Raw genomic sequence first — 24,790 nt, forward strand, 5'->3', positions numbered from 1 at the left:
GAAATAATATTAGTACCTGCCTTGTTGTGTTATTATGAGAATTAAATGAGGAAATACAAATATCCTCATTTAAAATTAAAAGTCGAAGTTGTAAATGTTATTTCATAACTTATTTTGATAATTTATATTATTGTTACTACTAGAAAAATTTTTTAGCCTATTAACTGTCTCTTTTATTTAATGAGTTTTTCCTTACCACTTAAGTAGTGACTATAGTTTTTCCCACAGCAAATATATAGAAACAGAACTTTAGCATATTTGATTATAAACTGTATTTTGTGCTGCTCCCTTATCTTACTAAAATAAAAATATGTTTATTATTGGACAGAATTATGTTTGAAGAATCTGAATGATTTATCATTTCTGGACTTGATAACGATGGATGAAGATGTTAATTTCAAACCAACTGGTAATTTTTTTTTAAAGATTATTTATTTATTTGAGAGAGAGAGAGAAAGCACCAGAGAGCGGAGGGTCAGAGGGAGAAGCAGACTCCCCACTAAGTGGGGAGCCTAATGCGGGACTTGATCCTGAGACTCCAGCCAAAGGCAGACAGTTAACTGACTGAGCCACCCAGGCTCCCCCCAACTGGTAATTTTTACATCAGTTAGTAAATTTAACAATTGCTTAAGACTAAGACTAAATTTTAAAATAGTTAATATTAAAAGACATTCAAAAAACAAAAAGGTGAGGAAGTAATTTTTTTCTGATGTTTATTAAATAATAACTGTCAGGGAAAAAAATTTAAAAAATATGTTCTACTAAAATTTAGATGATACTAAAATTAAATTGTGGTCTCAGTTGTCTCAGCAGGGTATCATCATTATTAGCATGATATATTTATGTAAGAGTCCTATTTATAAAACTATAGAGCTTCTTTTTGACAGACCCTTTGTTTTCACTAATTCTGGTGACTTTTGGCAGAGAATTGAAATATTCAAATCTTTGGGTCACTTCAAACCTCTTATAATTCTTGTAGATACTCTTTTGCCAGTTCTTAATTATTCAAACATTGGTTATCCAGATGGTTACTTCGGCTCCTTTTCTCTCTCTCTCTATTTCATTCTATTTAGAGTACAATAGAAGAGACAAAGAATGGTTTGTAGTTTTTAGCACTCATGATTAGAAGTTTCTTGGGGGAGCATTTATTTGGGGGGGGGAGGAGCAAGATGGTGGAGGAGTAGGAGACCTAAATTTCGTCTGGTTCCAGGAATTCAGTTAGATAGTTATCAAACCATTCTGAACACCTACAAACTCAACAGGAGATAGAAGAAAAGAATAGCAGCAATTCTATGAACAGAAAAGCGACCACTTTCTGGAAGGTAGGACATGCGGAGAAGTGAATCGGAGTTGATATTTGGGAAGATAGACCGTGTGGGGAGGGAGCCTCCATCAGCCGGCTACCAGCAAGTGATAGAGCAGTGGAGCACAAAATCGGAACTTTTAGAAGTCTGCTCCAGTGAGGGAAGTCACTCTAGTTGCTAAGCGGGGGGTGGAACCCTCGCTGGGACAGTGTGGTCTCAGGACCCTTGGGATCAAAGAAAGGGGGTGTCTGAGTGTGGCAGAGCTCCTAGGCATTGGAGTGGGGAAGCCAGCTGCAAAGACGGAGCTGAGGAGTGGGCTCTCAGCTCTGGGTTGCCAAAAACCGTGATCCACAGCACAGGCCACTGCTCTTTGAGCAGAGACCCAACAAGGGGCAGATCCGGGGAGACTCCCCTTCCTCCCGCAGGAGGAGCAGCATGGGAGCTCATCACAGCAATCTGCTGGGTTTGGAGACTCCAAATGGGGTCATGTGCCAGAGATAGAAACGCTCGGTCACAGGCCAGGTGAGCACAGAGTGCAGCCGGGGACCAGAGAAACAGGAGTGATTGACTGCTTTTCTCTGAGGGACCACTGAGGAGTGGAGCCCCAAGCTCTCGGCTCCTCTGGGGCAAGAGATTGGGAGGCTGCCATTTTCAGTTTCATCCTCTAAAGCTGTACAGAAAGCTTTCGGGGAACAAAAGCTCCTGAGAGCAAATCCAAACAGATTACATAGTCTGGCCCCTGGCAAGGGTGGTGCAATGCCTCCTGGGGCAAAGACATCTGAGAATCACTACAACAAGCCCTTCCCCCAGAAGATCAGTAAGAACATCCAGTCAAGACCAAGTTTACTGATCAATGAGAACTGCAAAACTCCAGTGCTAGAGGAATACAGCACATAGAATTCATGGCTTTTTCCCCATGATTCTTTAGTCTTTCAAAGTTAATTTTTAAAATTTTCTTTATTTTTTCTTTTTCTATTTTTTTAGTTGAATTTTTCTTCTTTCCTTTTTCAACCAACATCTTATTAATTCCTTTTTTAAAATCTTTTTTAATTTGTATTTTTACAGTCATATTCTATCCCTTCATTGTATTTAATCTTATTTTTTGTATATATATAAGTTTTTCTTTCTTTAAAGTTTTGGGATACAGCTTCTTCTAACAGACCAAAATATACCCTAAATCTAGTGTATGGCTTTGTTCTAGTCTCCTGCCTGATCACATTCTCTCTCTCTCTCTTTTTTTTGTTTTTTAATTTTTTTTCTTTCTTTTGCTAACCAACTTCTTATCAATTCCTTTTAAAATCTTTTTTAATTTTCATCTTTACAGTCATATTCCATCCATTCATCGTATTTACCCTTATTTTTGTATATATGTATGTTTTTCTTTCTTTAAAATTTTGGGAGGCAGTTTCTTCTAACAGACCATAATACACCCAAAATCAAGTGTGTGGTTCTGTTCTATTCACCAGCCTGATCATATTCTCCCCTCACCACCCCTCTGGTTTCAGGTCTCTTCTGATTTGTTTAGTGTATAATTTTCTGGGGTTGTCGTTACCCTTTTAGCATTTTATTCTCTCATTCATCTGTTCTTCTCCGGACAAAATGACAAGATGGAAAAACTCACCTTAAAGAAAAGAACAAGAGGCAGTAACAATTGCCAGGGACCTAATCAATATGGATATTAGTAAGATATTGGAACTAGAGTTCAGAATGATGATTATAAAGATACTGGCTGGGCTTGAAAAAAGCATAGAAGATACTAGAGAATCCCTTTCTGGAGAAATAAAAGAACTAAAATCTAACCAAGTTGAAATCAAAAAGGCTATTAATGAGGTACAATAAAAAATGGGCTCTAACTGCTAGAATAAATGAGGCAGAAGAGAGATTTAGTGATATAGAAGACCAAATGATGGAAAATAAAGAAGCTGAGAAAAAGAGAGATAAACAACTACTGGATCACGAGGGGAGACCTCAAGAGATAAGTGATACCATAAGACGAAACAATATTAGAATAATTGGGATCCCAGAAGAAGAAAAAAGAGAAAGAGGGTGAGAAGGTATATTGGAGCAAATTATAGCAGAGAACTTCCCTAATTTGGGGAAGGAAACAGGCATTAAAATCCAGGAGGCACAGAGAAGCCCCCTCAAAATCAATAAAAATAGGTCAATGCCTTGACGTCTAATAGTAAAACTTAGAAGTCTCAGAGACAAAGAGAAAATCCTGAAAGCAGCTTGGGACAAGAGATCTGTAACCTACAATGGTAGAAACATTAGATTGGCAGCAGACCTATCCACAGAGACCTGGCAGGCCAGAAAGGACTAGCATGATATATTCAGGGCACTAAACGAGAAAAATATGTAGCCAAGAATACTATATCCAGCTAGGCTGTCATTGATAATAGGAGAGAGAAAAAGATTCCAGGACAAACAAAAACTAAAAGAATTTGTGAACACTAAACCAGCCCTACAAGAAATATTGAAAGGGGTCCTCTAAGCAAAGAGAGAGCCTAAAAGTAACATAGACCCGAAAGGAACAGAGACAATATACAGTAACAGTCACCTTATACGCAATAAAATGGCACTAAATTCCTATCTTTCAATAGTTACCCTGAATGTAAATGGGCTAAATGCCCCAATCAAAAGACACAGGCTATCAGATTGGATAAAAAAAAAAAAAAAAACCCAAAAAACATGACCCATCGATATGCTGTCTGCAAGAGTCTCATTTTAGACCCAAAGACACCCCCAGATTGAAAGTGAGGGGGTGGAAAACCATTTACCATGCTAATGGACACCAAAAGAAAGCTGGGGTGGCAATCCTTATATCATACAAATTAGATTTTAAACCAAAGAGATGAGGAAGAGACTGTATCATACTTAAAGGATCTAACAAGAAGATCTAACAATTGTCAATATCTATGCCCCTAACATGGGAGCAGCCAATTATATAAGCTAATTAATAACAAAAGCAAAGAAACACATTGACAACAATACAATAATAGTAGGGGACTTTAACACCTCCCTCACTGAAATGGACAGATCATCTAAGCAAAAGATCAACAAGGAAATAAAGGCTTTAAATGATACACTGGACCAAATGGACTTCACAGACATATTCAGAACATTCCATCCCGAAGCAACAGAATACACATTCTTCTCTAGTGCCCATGGAACATTCTCCAGAATTGATCACATCCTAGGTCACAAATCAGGTCTCAACCGGTACCAAAAGATTGGGATCATTCCCTGCATATTTTCAGACCACAATGCTTTGAAACTAGAACTCAATCACAAGAGGAAAGTCGGAAAGAACTCAAATACATGGAGGCTAAAGAGCATCCTACTAAAGAATGAATGGGTCAACCAGGAAATTAAAGAATTTAAAAAATCATGGAAACAAATGAAAATGAAAACACTACTGTTCAAAATCTTTGATACCCAGCAAAGGCAGTCCTAAGAGGAAAGTATAGAGCAATACAAGCCTTTCTCAAGAAACAAGAAAGGTCTCAAATATACAACCAAATACACAACCTAACCCTCCACCCAAAGGAACTGGAAAAGAACAGCAAATAAAGCCTAAACCCAGCAGGAGAAGAGAAATAATAAAGATCAGAGCAGAAATCAATGAAACAGAAACCAAAAGAACAGTAGAACAGATCAACAAAACTAGGAGCTGGTTCTTTGAGAGAATTAATAAGATTGATAAACTCCTGGCCAGACTTATCAAAAAGAAAAGAGAAATGACCCAAATAAATAAAATCATGAATGAAAGAGATCACAACCAACACCAAAGAAATACAAACAATTATAAGAACATATTATGAGCAACTATATGCCAGCAAATTAGATAATCTGGAAGAAATAGATGCATTCCTAGAGATGTATAAACTACCAAAATTGAACGAGGAAGAAATAGAAAACCTGAACAGACCCATAACCACTAAGGATATTGAAGCAGTCATCAAAAATCTCCCAACAAACGAGAGCCCAGGGCCAGATGGCTTCCCAGGGGAATTCTACCAAACATTTAAAGAAGAATTAATACCTATTCTTCTGAAACTGTTCCAAAAAAAGAAAACTTCCAAACTCATTTTATGAGGCCAGCATTACCTTGATCCCAAAACCAGACAAAGACACCACCAAAAAGGAGAATTACAGACCAATATCCCAGATGAACATGGAGGCAAAAATTCTAGACAATACTAGACAATAGGATCCAACAGTACATTAAAAGGATTATTCATGGGGGCACCTCAGTGGCTCAGTCATTAAGCGTCTGCCTTTGGCTCAGGTCATGATCCCAGGGTCCTGGGATCAAGCCCCGCATTGGGCACCCTGCTCAGCGGGGATTCTGCTTCTCCCTCTCCTACTCCCCCTGCTTGTGTTCTCTCTCATGCTGTGTCTCTCTCTGTCAAATAAATAAATAAATAAATCTTAAAAAAATAAAATAAAAAATAAAAGGATTATTCACCACGACCAAGTGGGATTTATTCCTGGGCTGCAAGGTTGGTTCAACATCCGCAAATCAATCAGTGTGATACAATACATTAATAAAAGAAAGAACAAGAACTATATGATCCTCTCAATAGATGCAGAAAAAGCATTTGACCAAAGTACAGCATCCTTTCTTGATTAAAACTCTTCAGAGTGTAGGGATAGAGGGTACATACCTCAATATCATAAAAGCCATCTATGAAAAACCCACAGCAAATAATAATTCTCAATGGGAAAAACTGAGAGCTTTTCCCCTAAGGTCAAGAACATGGCAGAAATGTCCACTATCACCACTGCTATTCAACATAAGTACTAGAAGTCCTATCCTCAGCAATCAGACAACAAAAAGAAATAAAAGGCATCTGAATCAGCAAAGAAGTCAAACTCTCGCTCTTCACAGATGATATGATACTTTATTTGGAAAACCCAAAAGACTCCACCCCAAAACTGCTAGAACTCATACAGGAATTCAGTAAAGTGGCAGGATATAAAATCAATGCACAGAAATCAGTTGCATTTCTATACACCAACAACAAGGAAGAAGAAAGAGAAATTAAGGAGTTGATGCCATTTACAGTTGCATCCAAAACCATAAGATACCTAGGAGTAAATCTAACCAAAGAGGCAAAGAATCTGTACTCAGAAAACTATAGAATACTCATGAAAGAAATTGAGGAAGCCACAAAGAAATGGAAAAAGGTTCCATGCTCATGGATTGGAAGAACAAATATTGTGAAGATGTCAATGCTACTGAGAGCAACCTATACATTTAATGCAATCCCTATCAAAATACTATCAACTTTTTTCAAAGAAATGGAACAAATTATCCTAAAATTTGTATGGAACCAGAAAAGTCCCCGAATAGCCAGAGAAATATTGAAAAAGAAAAGCAAAGTTGGTGGCATCACAATGCCAGACTTCAAGCTCTATTACAAGCTGTAGTCATCAGGACAGTATGGTACTGGCACAAAAACAGACACATAGATCAGTGGAACAGAATAGAGAGCCCAGATATGGACCCTCAACTCTATGGTCAACTAATCTTCGACAAAGAAGGAAAGAATGTCCAATGGAAAAAAGACAGTCTCTTCAATAAATGGTTGTGCTATGTTGAGTGCTGTGAATTGGGAAAATTGGACAACCACATGTAGAAGAATGAAACTGGACCATTTCCATACACCATACACAAAAATAGACTCAAAATGGATGAAAGACCTAAATGTGAGACAGGAATCCATCAAAATCCTAAGGGAGAACACAGGCAGCAACCTCTTCGACCCTAGCCACACAACTTCTTCCTAGAAACATTGCCAAAGGCAAGGGAAGCGAGGGCAAAAATGAACTATTGGGATTTCATCAAGATAAAAAGCTTTTGCACAGCAAAGGAAACAGTCAACAAAACCAAAAGACAATTGACAGAATGGGAGAAGATATTAGCAGATGACCTATTAGATAAAGGGCTAGTATCCAAAATCTATAAAGAACTTATCAAACTCAACACCCAAAGAACAAAGGATCCAATCAAGAAATGGGCAGAAGACATGAACAGACATTTCTCCAAAGAAGACATACAAATGGCCAACAGACACATGAAAAATACTCCACATCTCTTGGCATCAGGGTAATAGAAATCAAAACCACAATGAGATACCACCTCACACTGGTCAGAATGGCTAAAATTAACAAGTCAGGAAACGACAAATGTTGGCGAGGATGCAGAGAAAGGGGAACCCTCGTACACTGTTGGTGAGAATGCAAGCTGGTACAGCCACTCTGGAAAACAGTATGGAGGTTCCTCAAAAAGTTAAAAATAGAGCTACCCTACAACCTAACAATTGCACTACTGGGTATTTACCCCAAAGATACAAATGTAGTGATCTGAAGGGGTACATGCACCCCAATGTTTATAGCAGCAATGTCCACAGTAGCCAAACTATGGAAAGAGCCTAGATGTCCATCAACAGATGAATGGATAAAGAAGAAGTGGTATATATGTATACAATGGAATATTATGCAGCCATCAAAAAATGAAATCTTGCCATTTGCAATGACATGGATGAAACTAGAGGGTATTATGCTCAGCAAAATAAGTGAGTCAGAGAATGACAATTATCATATGATCTCACTGATATGAGGAATTTGAGAAACAAGAGAGAGGATCATAGGGGAAGGGAGGGAAAAATGAAACAAGATTAAACCAGAGAGGGAGACAAACCATAAGAGACTCTTAATCTCAGGAAACAAACTGAGGGTTGCTGGAGGGGAGGGGGGGGTTGGAGGGTTGGGATGGCTGGGTGATAGACATTGGGGTGGGTATGTGCTTGGTGAGTGCTGTGAATTGTGTGAGACTGATGAATCACAGGCCTGTACCCTTGAAACAAATAATACGTGATATGTTAATAAAAAAAACCCCACACATTTATTTTAGGGGAAAAAAAAGTTTCTTGGGGGAAATATTGACTTCATTATTTCAAATTAATCCTTAATAGAAGTTGAGAGCTATAGAAAACTTTTTAAGAAATCGGAATCCTACTGTTAGCATTTGACATGTATCCTTCCATTTTTTAATGCATTTTTTATATATTTGCAACCATAGTTTAGAAATGTATGACTTTGTATCATGTTTTTACTTGTATTTAATATAAGGTTTTTAAATTTTTTCTTTATCTCTGTTTTTTTGCCATTTTAATTACTATGTGTCTTGGTGTGGACCTCCTAGGTTTGAATTTTTGGGAGGATCTCTGTGCCTCCTGGATCTAGATGTCTGTTTCCTTCCCCAGATTAGGGAAGTTTTCAGCTATTATTTCTTCAAATAAATTTCTTCAAATAAATTTCTGCCCCCTTTTCTCCCTTTTCTTCTCAGATCCCTATAATGCAAATGTTATTACACTTGATGGCATCACTGAGTTCCCTGAGTATTCTCAATTTGCATAATTTTCTTTCCTGTCCTTTGCTCAGTTTGGTTACTTTTTGTTTCTGTCTTCTAGGTTGTTAATTTGTTCCTCTGCTTCATCCAACCTATTTATTCCATCAAATGTATTTTTAATTTCATTTATTGTGCTGATTGGTTCTTTTCATCTATTTATATAAGGTTAAGTTTTTAAAGCAATTTATTGCCCTTACTCTCGGTCCTAGATATATAACTGTTTTTTCTTTCTCCCATGGTCCTTCTGATAAACATAATTTTGTTTGTGAAAATTATCTTTTGTGTATTCTAGGGTGTCTCAGAGAGGGCATGAGAATCATTAATGTAACTTCATCTATTCTTTAGATACTTTCACTCAAGAATCTAATTCCCACTATTGTTCCTTCCCTGTGGAACTTCTTGAATACACGGATACCATTCCTTCTACTCTTGAATATACCAAATAAATGATCTATAATGATCCTTCTCCATCATCAGTGACTATTACCTGACTAATTTTCCTCTTAGTAATCTTTTAATTTTCCTCTGCTTTAAGCGATCTCTCTTTGCTGACCATTTTGCTTTCCTGTGGGTTTCTTGAAATTGCAGACCTTGGACCGTCATTCCCAGTTTATGATTATTTACTTAAAAACATGATTTACCTTCAAGCTTCAGCTACAGTCAATACATAAATGAATTCAAAACTGTAATTTTGATTTTGTTTCTCACTTTCTTTACAAAATTTGTGCTCAATTTTTTTTTAAGATTTATTTTATTTGGGTTTTTTTTTAAGTTTTTATTCATTTGAGAGAAAGAGTGCAAGAGTGAGAGTAAAAGCAAGAAGAGGGAGGTAGCAGACTCTGTACTGAGCACAGAACCCATGCAGGGCTCAATCCCAGGAAACTGAGATCATGACCTGAGCCAAAATCAAGAGTGGGACGTTTAACTGCCTGAGCCACCCAGGTGCCCCAGTGCTCCATTTTCTGTTGGAAGTCTTTACTTACATAAATAACATGAAACTTGACGTCCAGAAGCATGTAACTGTTAATTTGACTTGGAATACTGTGAAATGGAATGAACATAAAATTTGGGTTCCAAAACCTGGATTTCACTCCCAATTCTACCACTTGCTAGCTGTGACCTTATGCTCATTGAACCTTAGTTTATTCATCTGCAAAACAGGAATATATTATGTGTCCTACTTACATTATTGGGTTGTTGTGATGATCAAATGGGATAATCAATGTAAAAAATTTTTACCATAAACATGAGTTGTTGCTCTCTTTTGTCCAAGGTTAGAAAGTATATCTCTGTCTATATATTTGCCTATCATTCTCAATAGCATAACCATTTTGCCAAGCTTAAGATTATGAAATATTTGATGTCTTTGATTTCTCTTTAATTCTTCTGTCATTCCATGTCCAGGCTATACATATACATGCATATTATATATGTGTGTGTGTGTGTGTATACACATTTACACACACACCCACACAAAGTTGATAGATGATAGCTAGCTAGCTAGTTAGATAAATAAAATTTATTGTAAGTAGTTGGCTCACATGAGTATGGAGGCTTAGAAGTCCCAATATCTGCATTCAGTAAGATAGAGGTCTAGAGAGCCAATGGTATAGTTCTGGTCTGAGTGTGAAGGCATGAGAAACAGAGGAATTGATGGTGTAAATTCCAGCCTAAAGCTGGCATCTTGAGACCCAAGGAGAGCCAATGTTTCAGTTCAAGTCCAAACTCAAGAAAAGACCCATGTCCCAGCTCAAAGCAGTCAGGCAGAAGAATTCCTTCTTACACCAGAGGGTCAGGCTTTTTATTCTGTTTAAGCCTTCAACTGATTGATGAAAATCATCCACATTTGGAAAGGCAATCCGCAGGGCACCTGGCTGGCTCAGTTGGAGCTTGCAACTCTTGATCTTGGAGTTGTAGGTTGGAGCCCCACATTGGGTGTAGAGATTACTTAAAAATAAAATCTTTCAAAAAAAAAAAAGACAAGAAAGGCAATCTTTACTCAGTCTACAGATTCAAATGTTAATCTCATCCAAAAACATCCCCACAGACACATCCAGAATAATATTTGACCCAATATAGAGGTACTCTATGGCCAGTTGACAGTTAAGTTGACACCTAAAATTAACCATCATAGCAGCTTAACATAAGCTACACAAATCTAGATGAAAGTAGCCAAATTCTCAGAATAATACAGCACTGCACATGATGCCCTTTTACCTGGTCTTCTCTGAGCCCAGGTTGGCCATGTACTCTGCCTTGAAAGTACATATTACCCAATGTCCAGTCTCTGTACATATTGTCTTTTGTGTTTATAACTCGGTAGCCTCAACTCTTATTACACCTTACACCACTACGTTATTTAAAAAAAAAACAACACAAAGTGTTTATGTATGTGTGCATGCATGTGTCTATGTATGTATGTATAACTTTATGAGGAATGTAACATGTCTTTTAAACTGTGTTAGTATTTTTATTAGGATAATTATTGAGGTTAGTGTTCTTGTTATGAGGTTGCATGAATTGTTTAGTTGTTTGCTTCAAAGAAGGAAAGAAGGAAAGAGAATTTTAACCTAAAATGCAGTCCTAAGGCCATTTAGCAAAGCTGATGGAGAATCTTTAATTCAAAGTTCCCTATCCAAGGATTTCTTGTCTTATAGGCCTACCTTAATATTCCTGCCATGCTTAGTCATTGGTTTGGAGCATCTCTTTATTTCCACCTTCACTTGCAAATCTTTTAAATTTTTTCCAATCCTTCTACTCTGACTCAATGAAAATTGAGTGGGGCTCCAACCTACAACCCCAAGATCAAGAGTTGCAAGCTCCAACTGAGCCAGCCAGGTGCCCTGCAGATTGCCTTTTCCTAATGTGGGTGATTTTCATCAATCAGTTGAATGCTTAAATAGAATAAAAAGCCTGACCCTCTGGTGTAAGAAGGAATTCCTCCATTCTAAGTTATTTTTATACCTTACCTAGGAATCTTTCATCCTTTCTAAAGATTTTTTTTTTTTTTTTTGACACACAGAGAGAGACAGCTAGAGAGGGAACGAACACAAGCAGGGGAAGTGAGAGAGGGAGAAGCAGGCTCCCGCTGAGTGGGGAGCCCGATGGGGGCTTGATCCCAGGAACCTGGGATCATGACCCAAGCCGAAGGCAGACACTTAACAACTGAGCCACCCAGGCGTCCCTCTTTCATCCTTTCTAATAAGCCAGCAAGCATCAAGTCTTTTCTCAAACCTTTCATTTTCTCTAGCAGGGAGAAACCTTATATTAATTTATAAACATCAAGGGTAAGAGGAGCATCTTTAAATATATCCTAAAGGTTAACATACTTGTTCCCATGGTAACCATATTCTCTGTATCTCACACACTGCTCTCAGAAGCTGCCTTTTATGAACGACTGCATCACCCGCATTTTGGTTGAACATATCCACCAGGATCTTAATTGATAAAGTCGCTTTTAAGCTTCCTTGGCTACTTCTTTTCCTGATTCTTAGTTCTGTCAACTCTACCATGTCCTTGATGCCTGTATGCCTGATGGAATGTCCAATTCTTCCCTTCTTCAGCAAAACCTGTAGCAGCAGTATGCAATTTTTTCTTCCCAGCTGTTTCCTGTGTGTGCTCACAAGGCTTGAAATTCTTTGTAATGTTTTTGACAACTTGTAATTGAAACCAGTAACTTTTCAAGTGAATTTCATCATTTACTTACCCCTGTTCTACCCATATTGCTACTTCTAGCCAACTCAGTGTCTATTTCCAAAACAATTTGTTTTCAAATGTCAATTTATTTAAATATTGTTCAAGAATTTTAAGTGGTCCCCTGTTATTTTATAAATCAAGTCCAAAATCTAAACTCCTTCGTTAGTATTTCAAGGCTCTTTCAGGCCCTCATAGTCTATTATTCATCATGTTTTGGTAATAAAAGTAGGCAACATTTATTTACTGTTAGGCACTGTGCTAAGTACTATATATGTAATATTGCATTTAATCTTCACAACAAACATATGACATATATACTTCTATTATCCCCAAATTACATTAAGAAACTGGTAAAATAACCTGCATATGATCACCTACCTACTAAGTGATGGAGCAGTGACTCAAAGCAAGTCAGTTTCACCTGAACTCATAGTCACTATCAAGCCATATCACTCACTAAAGTATTCTAAAGATAATCTTTTTAAAAAAAATATTTTTAGAGAGTGGCAGGAGAGGGAGAGAGAGAATCTTAAGCAGGCTCCATGCCCAGTGCAAGCCCAGCATGGGGCTCAGTCTCATGACCCTGAGATCATGACCTGAGCTGAAATCAAGAGTCAGATGCTTAACTGACTGAGCCACCCAGGTGACCCTAAAGATAGTCTTTAACTTTACTGTTTTGATAAATAAGTCTTGATTTTTTTTACTGAGGTCATGACAGCTTTTCTTTTCTGCCAAGGCATATTATTTATTTTTAAATCCTGCTCAAGCCCCATTTTCTCTACTAAGGCATCCCACACTGACCATTCTCTTAGGTTTAATTTCCTCTGTACTTAAGCTTGTATATGTAAATATATTTTTTAAAGATTTATTTATTTATTTTAGAAAGAGAGAGAGAGTGTGTGTGCACAGAGTAGGGAGGGGCAGAGGGATGGAGAGAGAATCTCAAGCAGACTCAGGCTGAGCACAGAGCCCAACGCCGGGCTCCATCTCATGACCCTGAGATCATGACCTGAGCCAAAGTCAAGAGCTGGATGCTTAACCAACTGAACCACCCAGGTGCCCCTTGTATATGTAAATATTATCATTAACTGGATTTTGTCCTCTAGTCTGGCTATTTTTCATATAGTTATCTCCCTTGCCAACCTATAAATTCTAGAAACTGTCTTCTAGATTTTCTGGTGTGTCTTTTGTACCTGATGCTGTTATAGGCATAGAATAGATGTTAAGGAATGTTTGTTAAACTGATGAAAAAGCAAGTTGATTCAACTGGGGTGAATGTTTCTTTTTCATTTTTTTCCACAGAGGCAGGAAGATTGATGGCTTGGTATTACATTACATTTGAGACAGTGAAGAAATTTTGTACCATCAGTGGAAAAGAGACTTTATTAGATCTGGTAAATTAGTTGTCACTAGAAAATAAATATGTAATGATATAGTATAAAATAATAGTGGAGAAACAACTAATTTGCATATCTCATGCAATTTAAGAATGAGTGAGCAGACAAGAAAGCATTTCTAGTAGTGCTGTGTCTCTCCATCTTATATACTTTTGATCATGAGATATGGAATATTACTCTTTACAATAAATTTTCAATTGTATCTCTGTATCAGGGCTAAGAAAATTTATATACATACCCAAAGTGGGGATGGCAACTACCTTTCAACTTAAGTGATAATGCCAATTACCTTGGTAGTGGCTACCAAGTATACTTTGTTGAGAAAGACCAGGATGATGTGGCATGATATATTAGGCAAGTCTGCTGTGAGTGATGTACAATGTTGGACACGTGTGCCATGTACTTGCAATTCTTCCCTAAATCTTTTGCATCAGAATAATAGTAGAAATAGGATAGTATTGGTGAAAGACCAGAAAAAAGCAGTGATTATGGAGAAGTGGGAGTGAAAACAAGGTTATACTAAGATATCAACAGTGAGGGCAACTTTATAGCTATAGCAGTAAATAGAATGATTGTCATGTTGTTGATACCTGTGAACTGTAGTGGTCCTTTCTCCCTTTATAGGGGACATGAATATGCAACAAGATATTTATTGTTATTCTCAAATTTAACCATTAATTTTTATTTAGAATATCTAAGTTGATTTTTGTAATGAGATTATTATACAAAAACTGCACAAAGACTGATGAAAACTAGAATGCTTGTCTTTTTATGTAAATATCATTCTTAACTAAGGGAATCGAGAGTAGAAAATTCCTAATATTAACATTAACTAATCTTATTTTGAGTTCAGTAAGTAAGAGGATTAGAACGGATGTTAGTTTCATGTTACAGATGTGAGAAACCAAAGCACAGGGAGTGCTTTGCTCAAAGTCATTTGTCAGAACTAGGCTCTGTAATACATATTTCTTAATATCTAAAGCATTCTTTCCATTACAAAATTAGTGTCATTCAGGATAGTGATTTGCAAACTACAGAAGGGTGAATAATAATATAATAGTAGAAATGACAGCTACATTAATTGAGTGCTTACTGTGTGGTAGGAGCAAGACTGAATATTTTAAATTTTATTTTGTTAAACTTTATGATCTTATTGGTGTAGTCCCAGTCTCTAGCATAATGTCTGGCATATAACAAGTGTTTGTAAACACTTATTAGTGAATGAATGAATCTTTAAAGAAGCAAAATGTATAAAGCGAATTTTTAATTCTGTTACACATTTGAAATGATAAAGCTGTGATATCCCAAGGCAGCTTGGAAAATAAGTAAATACAGAGAAAGATGAGAGGAAAGAAGTAAAGAAGGGATATAAGTAAATGGGCAAATGATGAAATTTTATAGGTCACAATGATAGCCAGCTGCAAGGAATTAGCAGATGTGCAGTTAAGGATAAATGAAAAGAAAACACTGAATACTTTGAACAAAGATCCAAATCGGGTAACTATCAGGTATGGAAATTAAATATGTTTTAAATCATTTTTAAAGGTTCTATTTAGTTAAAATAAGTAGTAATAATAAAAGTTCTGCCCTGTGTTTTTATTTATAGATTTCCAATGGAAGGAAGAATTAAAACAAGAGAAATGAAAGTAAATTGGTAAAGATGATTGTTAAATGTCTTAAAATACTACCATTTGTGATTCATATTTATAACAATTTTTTTAGTTTTAAAATTTATTTTAAATTTGTTTTCCTTAATACAAAAAAGAACACATTTACATAAAAATAAGGTGTCAGAATATAGATGTGGGAAATTAATGTCCAAAACCCTGACTTCAATTAAAATAGATAATTTGTGAATTTTTTAAATCAACAAACATTTTTTGAGAGTGTGTTCTGCTAAAGCAAGGTAATGATAGAAAAGAAGGTTAAGTTTGTCATCATCAGGAGCTTTCAAGTTATCTTGAATGAGAACCACGTGTATAAAGATAATGGACAATATGAAAACACATATAATAGATGTATATTAAATGATAGTGGCATTCTGGGAGAGACAAATAGTAAAAGTAAAAACATGAGTGAGAGAATGCATATATGACAGTGGAATGTCTATTCTACCGAGAATGGGAAGTTCGTATAAAGGAATAGTAATTAGAAGATTAAACTAAGACTACATTGTAAATTGTGACTTTTACAGTTTGCCATCGCAAATACAATGATATTCTTTTCTGCTTGCCTTAGAGGTTGATTTTCTGAGTATTTAGGTCTTACTGTTAAACTTTTTGACTTAGATGATGTGATTTCATGTGAGATGACTTATGTACTTCAATAAAACCCGTTATCCAAAGAATTTGTTTTTCCTCCTTAGCTAGAGGAGGTCACTCTCTCTGGGATACTTCCTTATATTCCATTGAATTTTATCTCCCACATGCCTTGAAGTCCCGGAAACAAACTTCTCACAGTTGTATACAGCTCAACAGGCAGATCTATAGCTTGGACAACAGAAGTTAATGTTCTGTTTCTTAGCTATATTTTTCTAGAAATTCAAATACCCTTGGAGACTATATAGTCTAGTCCTTTCATTTTACAAATGAAGTAAGTAATGCCCAGATAAGCTGTGATTTTCCCAAGATTTTATTGCAATATTAGAGACTGAGCTAGAACTAGAACCTAGGTCTCTTGCTTCTCTCAATGATTTTTTTCCCATATACTCTGTTGCGTCAACTATTGGGTCAAATTAAATCAAGGTATATTTCCACAAGCATCTTCTTAGGAACACTTTATTTGCAGCTTTAATGCTTCCATTTACCTTCCCTTAAATTGGGTCATACATTCTTTTAATTGGGGCTGTCAGATTTTAGAATTGATTTTATAATTTTTTATAAATATCATAATTTAGTTTCCTATTATAATTTCCCACCTTTCTGCATCTACTTGAATGTGACCAGGAAGAGAGAACTGTGTGGGGTCTTTTCTTAATCCAAAATGTACAGTTTTTTGGTAGGTGATGATGGTTAATAGTTACCACTTTCATGTGTCTCTCATATCCCTGTTACTGTGCTGAATTTCAGATGTTTTTTTTTTTTTTTAAGTAGATGTTAATCTTCTTAGTTTTAAACGTTTATCCTTCCAAGTTTCTGACCTTTAATTTAAGGCTATTTTTTATTTTTCATAACTTTAATTCCCAGATCTTTTGTACTCAGTACTAGCTCTGTTTGTTTTAACTGGTATTTTTCAATTGACTCATAAGATGTATTTTCAAATCAGTGATTTCTTTTCTTCTTCATTTGTTTTTTGTTATTATATAAGTAAGGCATGGATTAATTTTTAAAGAATCAAAAATTTATAAATCAGAGGGTAAGGTCTGTCTTGACCTCCCCATCTTTCTTCCCCAGAAGTAGCTATTATCAGTAATTTGCGGTGCATCCTTCCAATTTCCTATTTATTTAGCACAGATATGTGTGCTAATAAACATATGTAATGTCTACTACCAAAAAAATCATAATTATTGTTCTTATTGTGCCATGAGGACCATAGGGGAAGGGAGGGAAAACTGAATGGGAAGAAATCAGAGAGGGAGACAAACCATGAGAGACTCTGGACTCTGGGAAACAAACAGAGTTCTAAAGGGGAAGGGGTGGGGGAGGGAGTAACTAGGTAATGGGTATTAAGGAGGGCATGTGTTGTGATGAGCACTGGGTGTAATAACGTGACTAATGAATCGTTGAACACTACATCAAAAACTAATGATGTACTATATGTTGGCTAATTGAACATAATAATAAAAAAAAAATAAAAAGATTCTATATCAGTATATATACACGTCAACCTTATTTATTTTAAAATTTTTAACCACTCCTTTGTTGATGAAGAATTAGATGGCTTACAGATTTTTACTATTACAAATAGTGCTGAAGTGAGCTTCCTGGTGTTTATATCATATTTTTCAAAGATTTCTGGGTGAAAATGTATATGCATGAGAAGATTTAATATATATTGCCAAATTGCCTTTGAAAAGGCTTCTCTGATTTACAATTCCCACCCATAGTGTAAAAAGAGTAACTATTTCCACACATCCTAATACTTGTTTTGTATCTTTAAACTTTTGCCAATCTAATGGGTGAAAATTATATTTAAAATTTGCAAATCCCTGATTATTAGGAGGAAATATATGTATTATCTGGTTTTATGCAGAAGTTTTAAATAGTTATAAAATCATACATATTAATCTTTTCCTTATAAGTCTAGGTTTTGTGTCTTTTAGGAAGTTTTTTCCTATCCTGTATTTCTTAGGATTAGGTTCAACTGTGTAAAACTATATAATAATGAAATGAATTAACAATAGCTTGAAGAAGGCCGGCTACTTTTCTTTCACAGAAGAGAGCTCAAAGTGGATAGTCTAAGGTAGATATGGTGGCTTCATGGTATCATCAGTACTTGAGTTTCTATCTTTCAGTTCTGCCATCACACATAACTTCTATTTCAAGGTCACCTTATTATCCAAAATGACTGTGAGGTCTTCAGCCATTACATTTGAGTATCTTCTCTTTTAGTAGACTTCTTGGATGTCCTGATAACAGTTTGCACTAGTTATATGACTACCCCTAAGTGCAAAGGAGACTGGGAAATATCCTGGCAGTAGTGTGCCTAGATTAAAATTGGGGTTCTGCTATTAAGAAGGAAAGAGAGTGGATGCTGGGTAGGCAAAGCAGTCTCTGCCACAGAGACTTCTCCTATCATTTCTTCTAATACTTGCAAACCATTTTATTACCTGTAGTCTTCTTATAAGGCATCTGGAGTTAATTTTTTATATAGTATAAGTTAGGAATTTATATTTTGTCCCTGAAAGATGGTCAAACATGTTTGATAAATATGTTGCTATTTTCTCTTTGCCTACTTTTTTTTTAAAGATTTTATTTATTTTTTGACAGAGAGAGAGAGACAGTGAGAGAGGGAACACAAGCAGGAGGAGTGAGAGAGGGAGAAGCAGGCTTCCTGCTGAGCAGGGAGCCAGACGTGGGGCTCAATTCCAGGACCCTGGGATCATGACCTGAGCTGAAGGCAGACGCCTAACGATTGAGCCACCCAGGCGCCCCTCTTTGCCTACTGTTTTGAAATGCCACCTTCTCATAAACTAAATTCCTAATGATCTGTATCTGGACACTTAACTGTTAGTCTAGTCTATTTATTTTGTTGCTGTGATAATACTACATTGTTTTACTTGCTATTCTTTTATTGGAAGTTTTGTGATATGATAAGGCAAGTTCCTCCTTTTTGTTCTTCTAAAAATGTTTTTGGCTATTTTTCCTCCCTATGAATTTTAGAATCAGCTCATCAAGATCTGTAAAAAGTTCTGTTGAAATTGGTTTTATAGATTACTTTGGGAAGATTCTTGTTTTTACAATTCTGAATCTGTCTAGGAATATGGTATCTTTCTCCATTTATTCAGGTTTTTATGTCTTTCTGTGACATTTTGTAATTTACCATTTAGGTTTGTATTTCTTGGTAGGTTTATTTCTTGGTATTTTATGGAGTTTGATATTGTGAACAGAAGTCCTTTTTAAAAATTGCATAACGTTGTATTTTGTAATCAGTTATGGATGGTATATAAGAAGGCTACTGGGTTTTTGTTTTTGTTTTAAGGCCACTGGTTTTTGAATTTTGATTGTTTTATCTATCTTACTGAACTCTCAAGAGTACTAGAAGTCCTTCATTTGGTTTGCAGGGATTTCCTCAATAGACAATCATATCTATAAAGAGGGATAGTTTTATCTCTTGATTTCTAATAGTTAAGACTCTTTTTTTTTTTCTTAACTTGTGGGTGAAACTTCTAATATACTGTCCTTAGTTTCAGAGCAATGAGTAATGAGACAAGTTTCCTTGTCTCATTACTGTTTTTCAGGGTCAAGTATCCAGTGTTGCACCACCAAGGAATTCCTCACACTTTTGGGATTAGGTTCTGGGATCTATTATCCTCCTTCTCACTTATATGTAAAAACAGGTTTGAGTTCAGGGTAGAGAGCAACCTATTTTGGGTTGTCATTGTCGTGAATCTGAAATTTTATGTTCTTTGTTTTTTGCAGGGTTTCTAACTTTTCTTGAATCAATTTTTGCTAACTTATATGTTCCTGAGATAACATTAATTTCATCCAGCTTGTCTGTTTTATGACATATTTTTTCTCTAATAAGTTAAAAATTCCCTCTGAAAATGTAATGTCAACTTTCTAATTCCTAATATTTGTGTCATCTCTTCTTTTTCTTAATTGGATTTTCCAAAGGTTTCTATATTTTGATCTTTTCAAGCCATTTATTTTTCTGTTTCATTAATTTCTGATTTTATCTTTATTTTCTTCCTTTTACTTTCTTCTTTTTGTAGTTTTTTTTTTTACTATATGTTTGCTCCATTTATTTTGTTTTTCTTGTTTTCCATAAAATATTTAAGACTACAAATTTTCTAGTAAGTACCACTTTGGCATTGTTCTATAAATTTTCTAAATCTATTTCTATTCTTTTTAAGGGTAATTTAAATTTTAATTTTCTCTTTAAGAATTATTTAAAATTGTTTTTTAAAATTCTTAAAGTCATTCTTTTATTGTTAATTTCTACTTTTATTCGGTTGCAATTAGAGAATGTGGCCTGTCAGTGTTCTGCTTTATGATATATATTGTGATTTTACTTGTGGCTTAGTACATGGTTAATTTTTATGATTGTTCTGTGTGAATTGTAAATGAATATATGAATGATGTGTTTCCTAGGCACTAAGTTGTATATTTTGCCACTAAAAGTAGTTTACTAATTGTGTTACTCAAAGTGAGATATCTCTCATTTCTCATGTAGAGTTTTATTATTCAAAAGAGAAATTTGTTATATTGTTTAAGGAAAATATAGTAAGATTATATAATGGATCTAGAAATGTGACATCAGGTGATTCAAGGGAATATATACATCACTAGAACATTTGGAAAAGCAGATAAAAAAGGAACAAGTATGGGGCGCCTGGGTGGCTCAGTCGTGAAGCGTCTGCCTTTGGCTCAGGTCATGACCCCAGAGTCCTGGGATCGAGCCTTACATCGGGCTCCCTGCTCTGCGGGGAAGCCTGCTTCTCCCTCTCCTACTCCCCCTGCTTGTGTTCCCTCTCTCACTATGTCTCTCTCTGTCAAATAAATAAATAAAATCTTAAAAAAAAAAAAAAGGAACAAGTATGCAGTAGGCAGAAGAGCGACATATTGTCTAGTTAGGTGTGGACTGTGAGAATGACTATAAAAGTTTAGTAGGAGTTATGGAATAAACAAAGGAGCAGATCATAAGGAAATCGTCTTAGAATTGTGCATAAAAGGAGTTGTACTAGGGGTGCCTGGGTGGCTCAGTCAGTTAAGCAACTGACTCTTGGTTTCATCTCAGGTCATGATCTCAGGGTCGTAAAATCAAGCCCTGCATCTGGCTCCATGCTCAGCAGCGAGTCTGCTTGAGATTCTCTCTCTCCCTCTGCCCACCCCCCCGCTCATGCTCTCTCTCTCTCTCTCTCTTTCCCCCTACCTCCCTCTCAAATAAATAAATAAATCTTAAAAAAAAAGGAGTTGTACTTAACCCATATATTTAGACATATTTTAGATACTACAGAACAATAGGCTCACATGTCCATGTTGCCTTTCTTGTCCTATCTTGTCCTACCTGCTGCTAGATGGAAAGGAGCTGGGTAGATGAGTCAACTAACTGTCCTATTGAATGCTTTTTGCTTTTAATTCTATTTTGTCTAATATTAGTATTGCTAGTTTTATTCTGTATATCTTTTTTATTAAGGTTTTCATATTGTTTTATTTTAAATATAATTTGTCTAGATAACATATAGCTAGATTTTGTTACTATTTTTTATCCAATCTCAGAATTCTTTTGAGGAATTCAGTACATTTACATTTATTATAGTTACTGATATGTTTAGATTTACTCTTATTTTATGTTTTCTTAGCATGATTATTGCTTGTTTATTTCTTTTTTCTCACTAATTTTTTTCTTTTGCCTTTCTGCCTCTTTTTGGATATATCAAGTTTTCTTTGTTTTTGTTCTTCTAGCTAGCTCTTCCTTTAAAATTCATATTGCATATGTAGATTTGTATTTTTCTACCAATATCTATAGAAAATGAACATTTTAAACTTACCCTTGTGAGTCAAAACCTTATCACATTTTCACTTCCCTCCTACTTCTTGTTCTCTCCCATGTTTATTCAGATCTTTGGGATTTTTAGTTCCAGTTGTTACTTTCAAAATATTTTAGTGTGCATTAAAAATTATAGACTTAGCTGATTTTTTTTCACTGATTTCTTTGCTTCTTGCTTTTTAAAATTTCTGCCTTCCTTTTTGTTACATACACAGCTTATTCTGCTGGGTACATTCTTAAGTAATTTATTTTAAAGATTTTACTTATTTATTTGACAGAGAGAGACAAAGTGAGTGAGGGAACACAAGCAGGGGGAGCGGGAGAGGCAGAAGCAGGCTTCCTGTGGAGCAGGGAGCCCGACAGCCTAAAATATAATTTGCCCTTTCATTTGAATGAGTTTGGCTAAGTTATTCTTCAGAAATTTCTTTGGTACTGTTCTTCTTGCATCCATTCTTGGTGACCCAATTTGTTTTCAGTCTTTTGTTAATAACTTTTTTCTCTTTGGAATATTAAAATAATTTTTTTCTTTATCTGTGTCAGGAAATTTCACCATGAAGTTCTGGTGTATATTTTTATTCTTCATTTTGGGGACTCTCTTAATATGTAGACTTGTATCTTTCTTCAGCTCTAGGAAGTTTTCTTCTATAAGTTAATTATGTCTCTTTTATTCTCTCTGTTTACTCCTTCTGGAACTCCTACTAGATGAATGTTGGAACTTCTAACTCTCTCCTCCACGTTTTATACTTTCTCTCCCAGCGTAGAGTCTACTTGTCCCTCTCCCTCTGCTCCTCACCCCCCACAATCTCTCTCTCTCAAATAAGTAAATAAATAAATAAAATCCTAAAAAAGAAAAGAATAAAGTCTCCTTACCTCTCCTGGGTGTTTCTTATTACCTAGAGTGCTGACCTGCCTCTCTGGCCTCAATGTCTACACTCCTGCGTTAGCCTCTTAAAACATACCACAACTGCCTAATATTTTCACAAATGAGAGAGTGGCAGGGGCGGACTACCTACCTGCTCAGAACACTACATCAAAAACTAATGATGTAATGTATGGTGATTAACATAACATAATAAAATTAAAAAAAAGAAATACCACCTGTGGTGGGGGGGGAAGAATACAGCATTTCAGTAAATTGCTCAGACAGGTATCTCAGGACTCTCTCTCCTTAATCTGTTGATTTTTTTTTATAAGGAAAGAGTTTTTTTAAAAATTGAAGTATAGTTGACATACAATTTGTGTTAGTTTTGGGTGTACAACATAGTGATTCAACAATTCTACACATTACATGATGCTCACCATGATAAATGTAGTTACCCTCTGTTGCCAGTTATTACAATATTATGTCTATTGATCCTTCTGCATGTGTTATGGATAATTTCCTCCAGTTTTATTTTTCTTACAGATTTGATCCTCTTCATAGATTTTATTTCTAACATTAAACTTTCTGGTCTACCAGTGGCATGCTTTCTTGTTTTCCTGTAGTTTTATGGAGGAGACATACACACATAAACACACATATACGTATGTCCATCCTTTCACGGAATTTGAAGAATAGTAAGTATATAGAAGGCTCCACGTGCTATCTTGATCCTTTGTCTTGGGTGTTTCTTTGGGCATTCTTATTTTATGCTTAGGCAGAAAAAAATGGCTTCAGGATAACTCTCCTCCTCTCAAAAGTGTTGTACAGCTTCATAATACACCTTTAACTTTCCGTCATTTGCAGGATTTCTTTTGTTATTCTTCTTGTTTATAGTCTTTAACTGAGATGATGAAAGAGGAAATAGATCTATTTAAAAAAACCAAATAGCTACTTTGGTCTAGATTAAGTTGTGGTACCTGAGTTAGGATTCATTTGAGGGATTTCTATTCTTTATACACAAATCTTTTTGGAAAAATCCTTCCTTTACTAAGTTGGCCAGGATACAGAAGTCTTTTGGAAAGTTCTTGTATCATTTTTATTAGTTTGCTAACTAATCTTAGTAACAGGGCTGTATCTAGCTACAAAGTTGACTGAGAAATACAGTCTTCGTGTATAGGTAAGAACAGATAATGGGACAGTCAGCTAGCAGTTTCTGTCATAGGTATGCAAAGCATCTAATGTAGTGCCTGGAGCATAGTAAGTATTCAAGAAATGTTTATTAACAATTATTATAGGATGTCTCCTGGCTGCACCAGTTTGCATTCCCATCAGCAGTGTACAAGGGTTCCTTTTCCTCCATATCCTCACCAACACTTGTTTCTTGTGTTTTTGATTTTAGATGTTCTGACATGTATGAGGTGATATTTCATTGTGGTTTTGATTTGCATGTCCCTGATGATTAGTGATGTTGAGCATCTTTTCATATGTCTGTTGGCCATCTGTATGTCTTCTTTGTAGAAATGTCTATTCATGTCTTCTGCCCATTTTTAAATTGGATTGTTTGTTTTTTTGGTGTTGAGTTATATAAATTCTTTATATATTTTGGATATTAACTCCTTATCAGATATATCATTTGCAAGTATCTTCTCTCTTTCAGTAGGTTGTCTTTTTGTTTCATTGATTGCTTCCTTTGCTGTGAAGAAGCTTTTAATTTTAATGTAGTCCATTAGCTGTTTTTGCTATTGTTTCCTTGCCTTAGAAACTTATCTAGAAAAATGTCAGAGAAATTATTGCTTGTGTTCTCTTCTAGGATTTTGATGGTTTCAAGTCTCACATTGAGGTCCTTAATCCATTTTGAGTTTCTTTTTGTGTATGGTGTAAGAAAGTGGCCCAGTTTTATTCTTTAGCATGTGTCTGTCCAGTTTCCCCAACAACATTTATTGAAGAAACTGTCCTTTTCCCA

The 24,790-nt window shown here is 35.6% G+C and overlaps 1 protein-coding gene across 4 annotated transcripts in view; it reads left to right on the plus strand.

Moving 5' to 3' along the window:
- Positions 1-24,790, plus strand: part of HFM1 (helicase for meiosis 1) — a 120,953-nt gene that overhangs the window by 37,655 nt on the left and 58,508 nt on the right. For all 4 annotated transcript variants that reach the window (XM_088022943.1, XM_088022942.1, XM_088022945.1 and 1 more), the window contains exons 19-22: positions 329-409; positions 13,720-13,811; positions 15,216-15,322; positions 15,421-15,468. In XM_088022943.1, coding sequence (XP_087879069.1) covers positions 329-409; positions 13,720-13,811; positions 15,216-15,322; positions 15,421-15,468 — 328 coding nt within the window. The remainder of the gene's footprint in view (positions 1-328; positions 410-13,719; positions 13,812-15,215; positions 15,323-15,420; positions 15,469-24,790) is intronic.

This window comes from Eumetopias jubatus, unplaced genomic scaffold, assembly GCF_037043125.1.
Source record: "Eumetopias jubatus isolate StellerSeaLion01/CBP00866 unplaced genomic scaffold, mEumJub1_p1.0 scaffold_4, whole genome shotgun sequence".
NCBI lineage: Eukaryota > Metazoa > Chordata > Mammalia > Carnivora > Otariidae > Eumetopias > Eumetopias jubatus.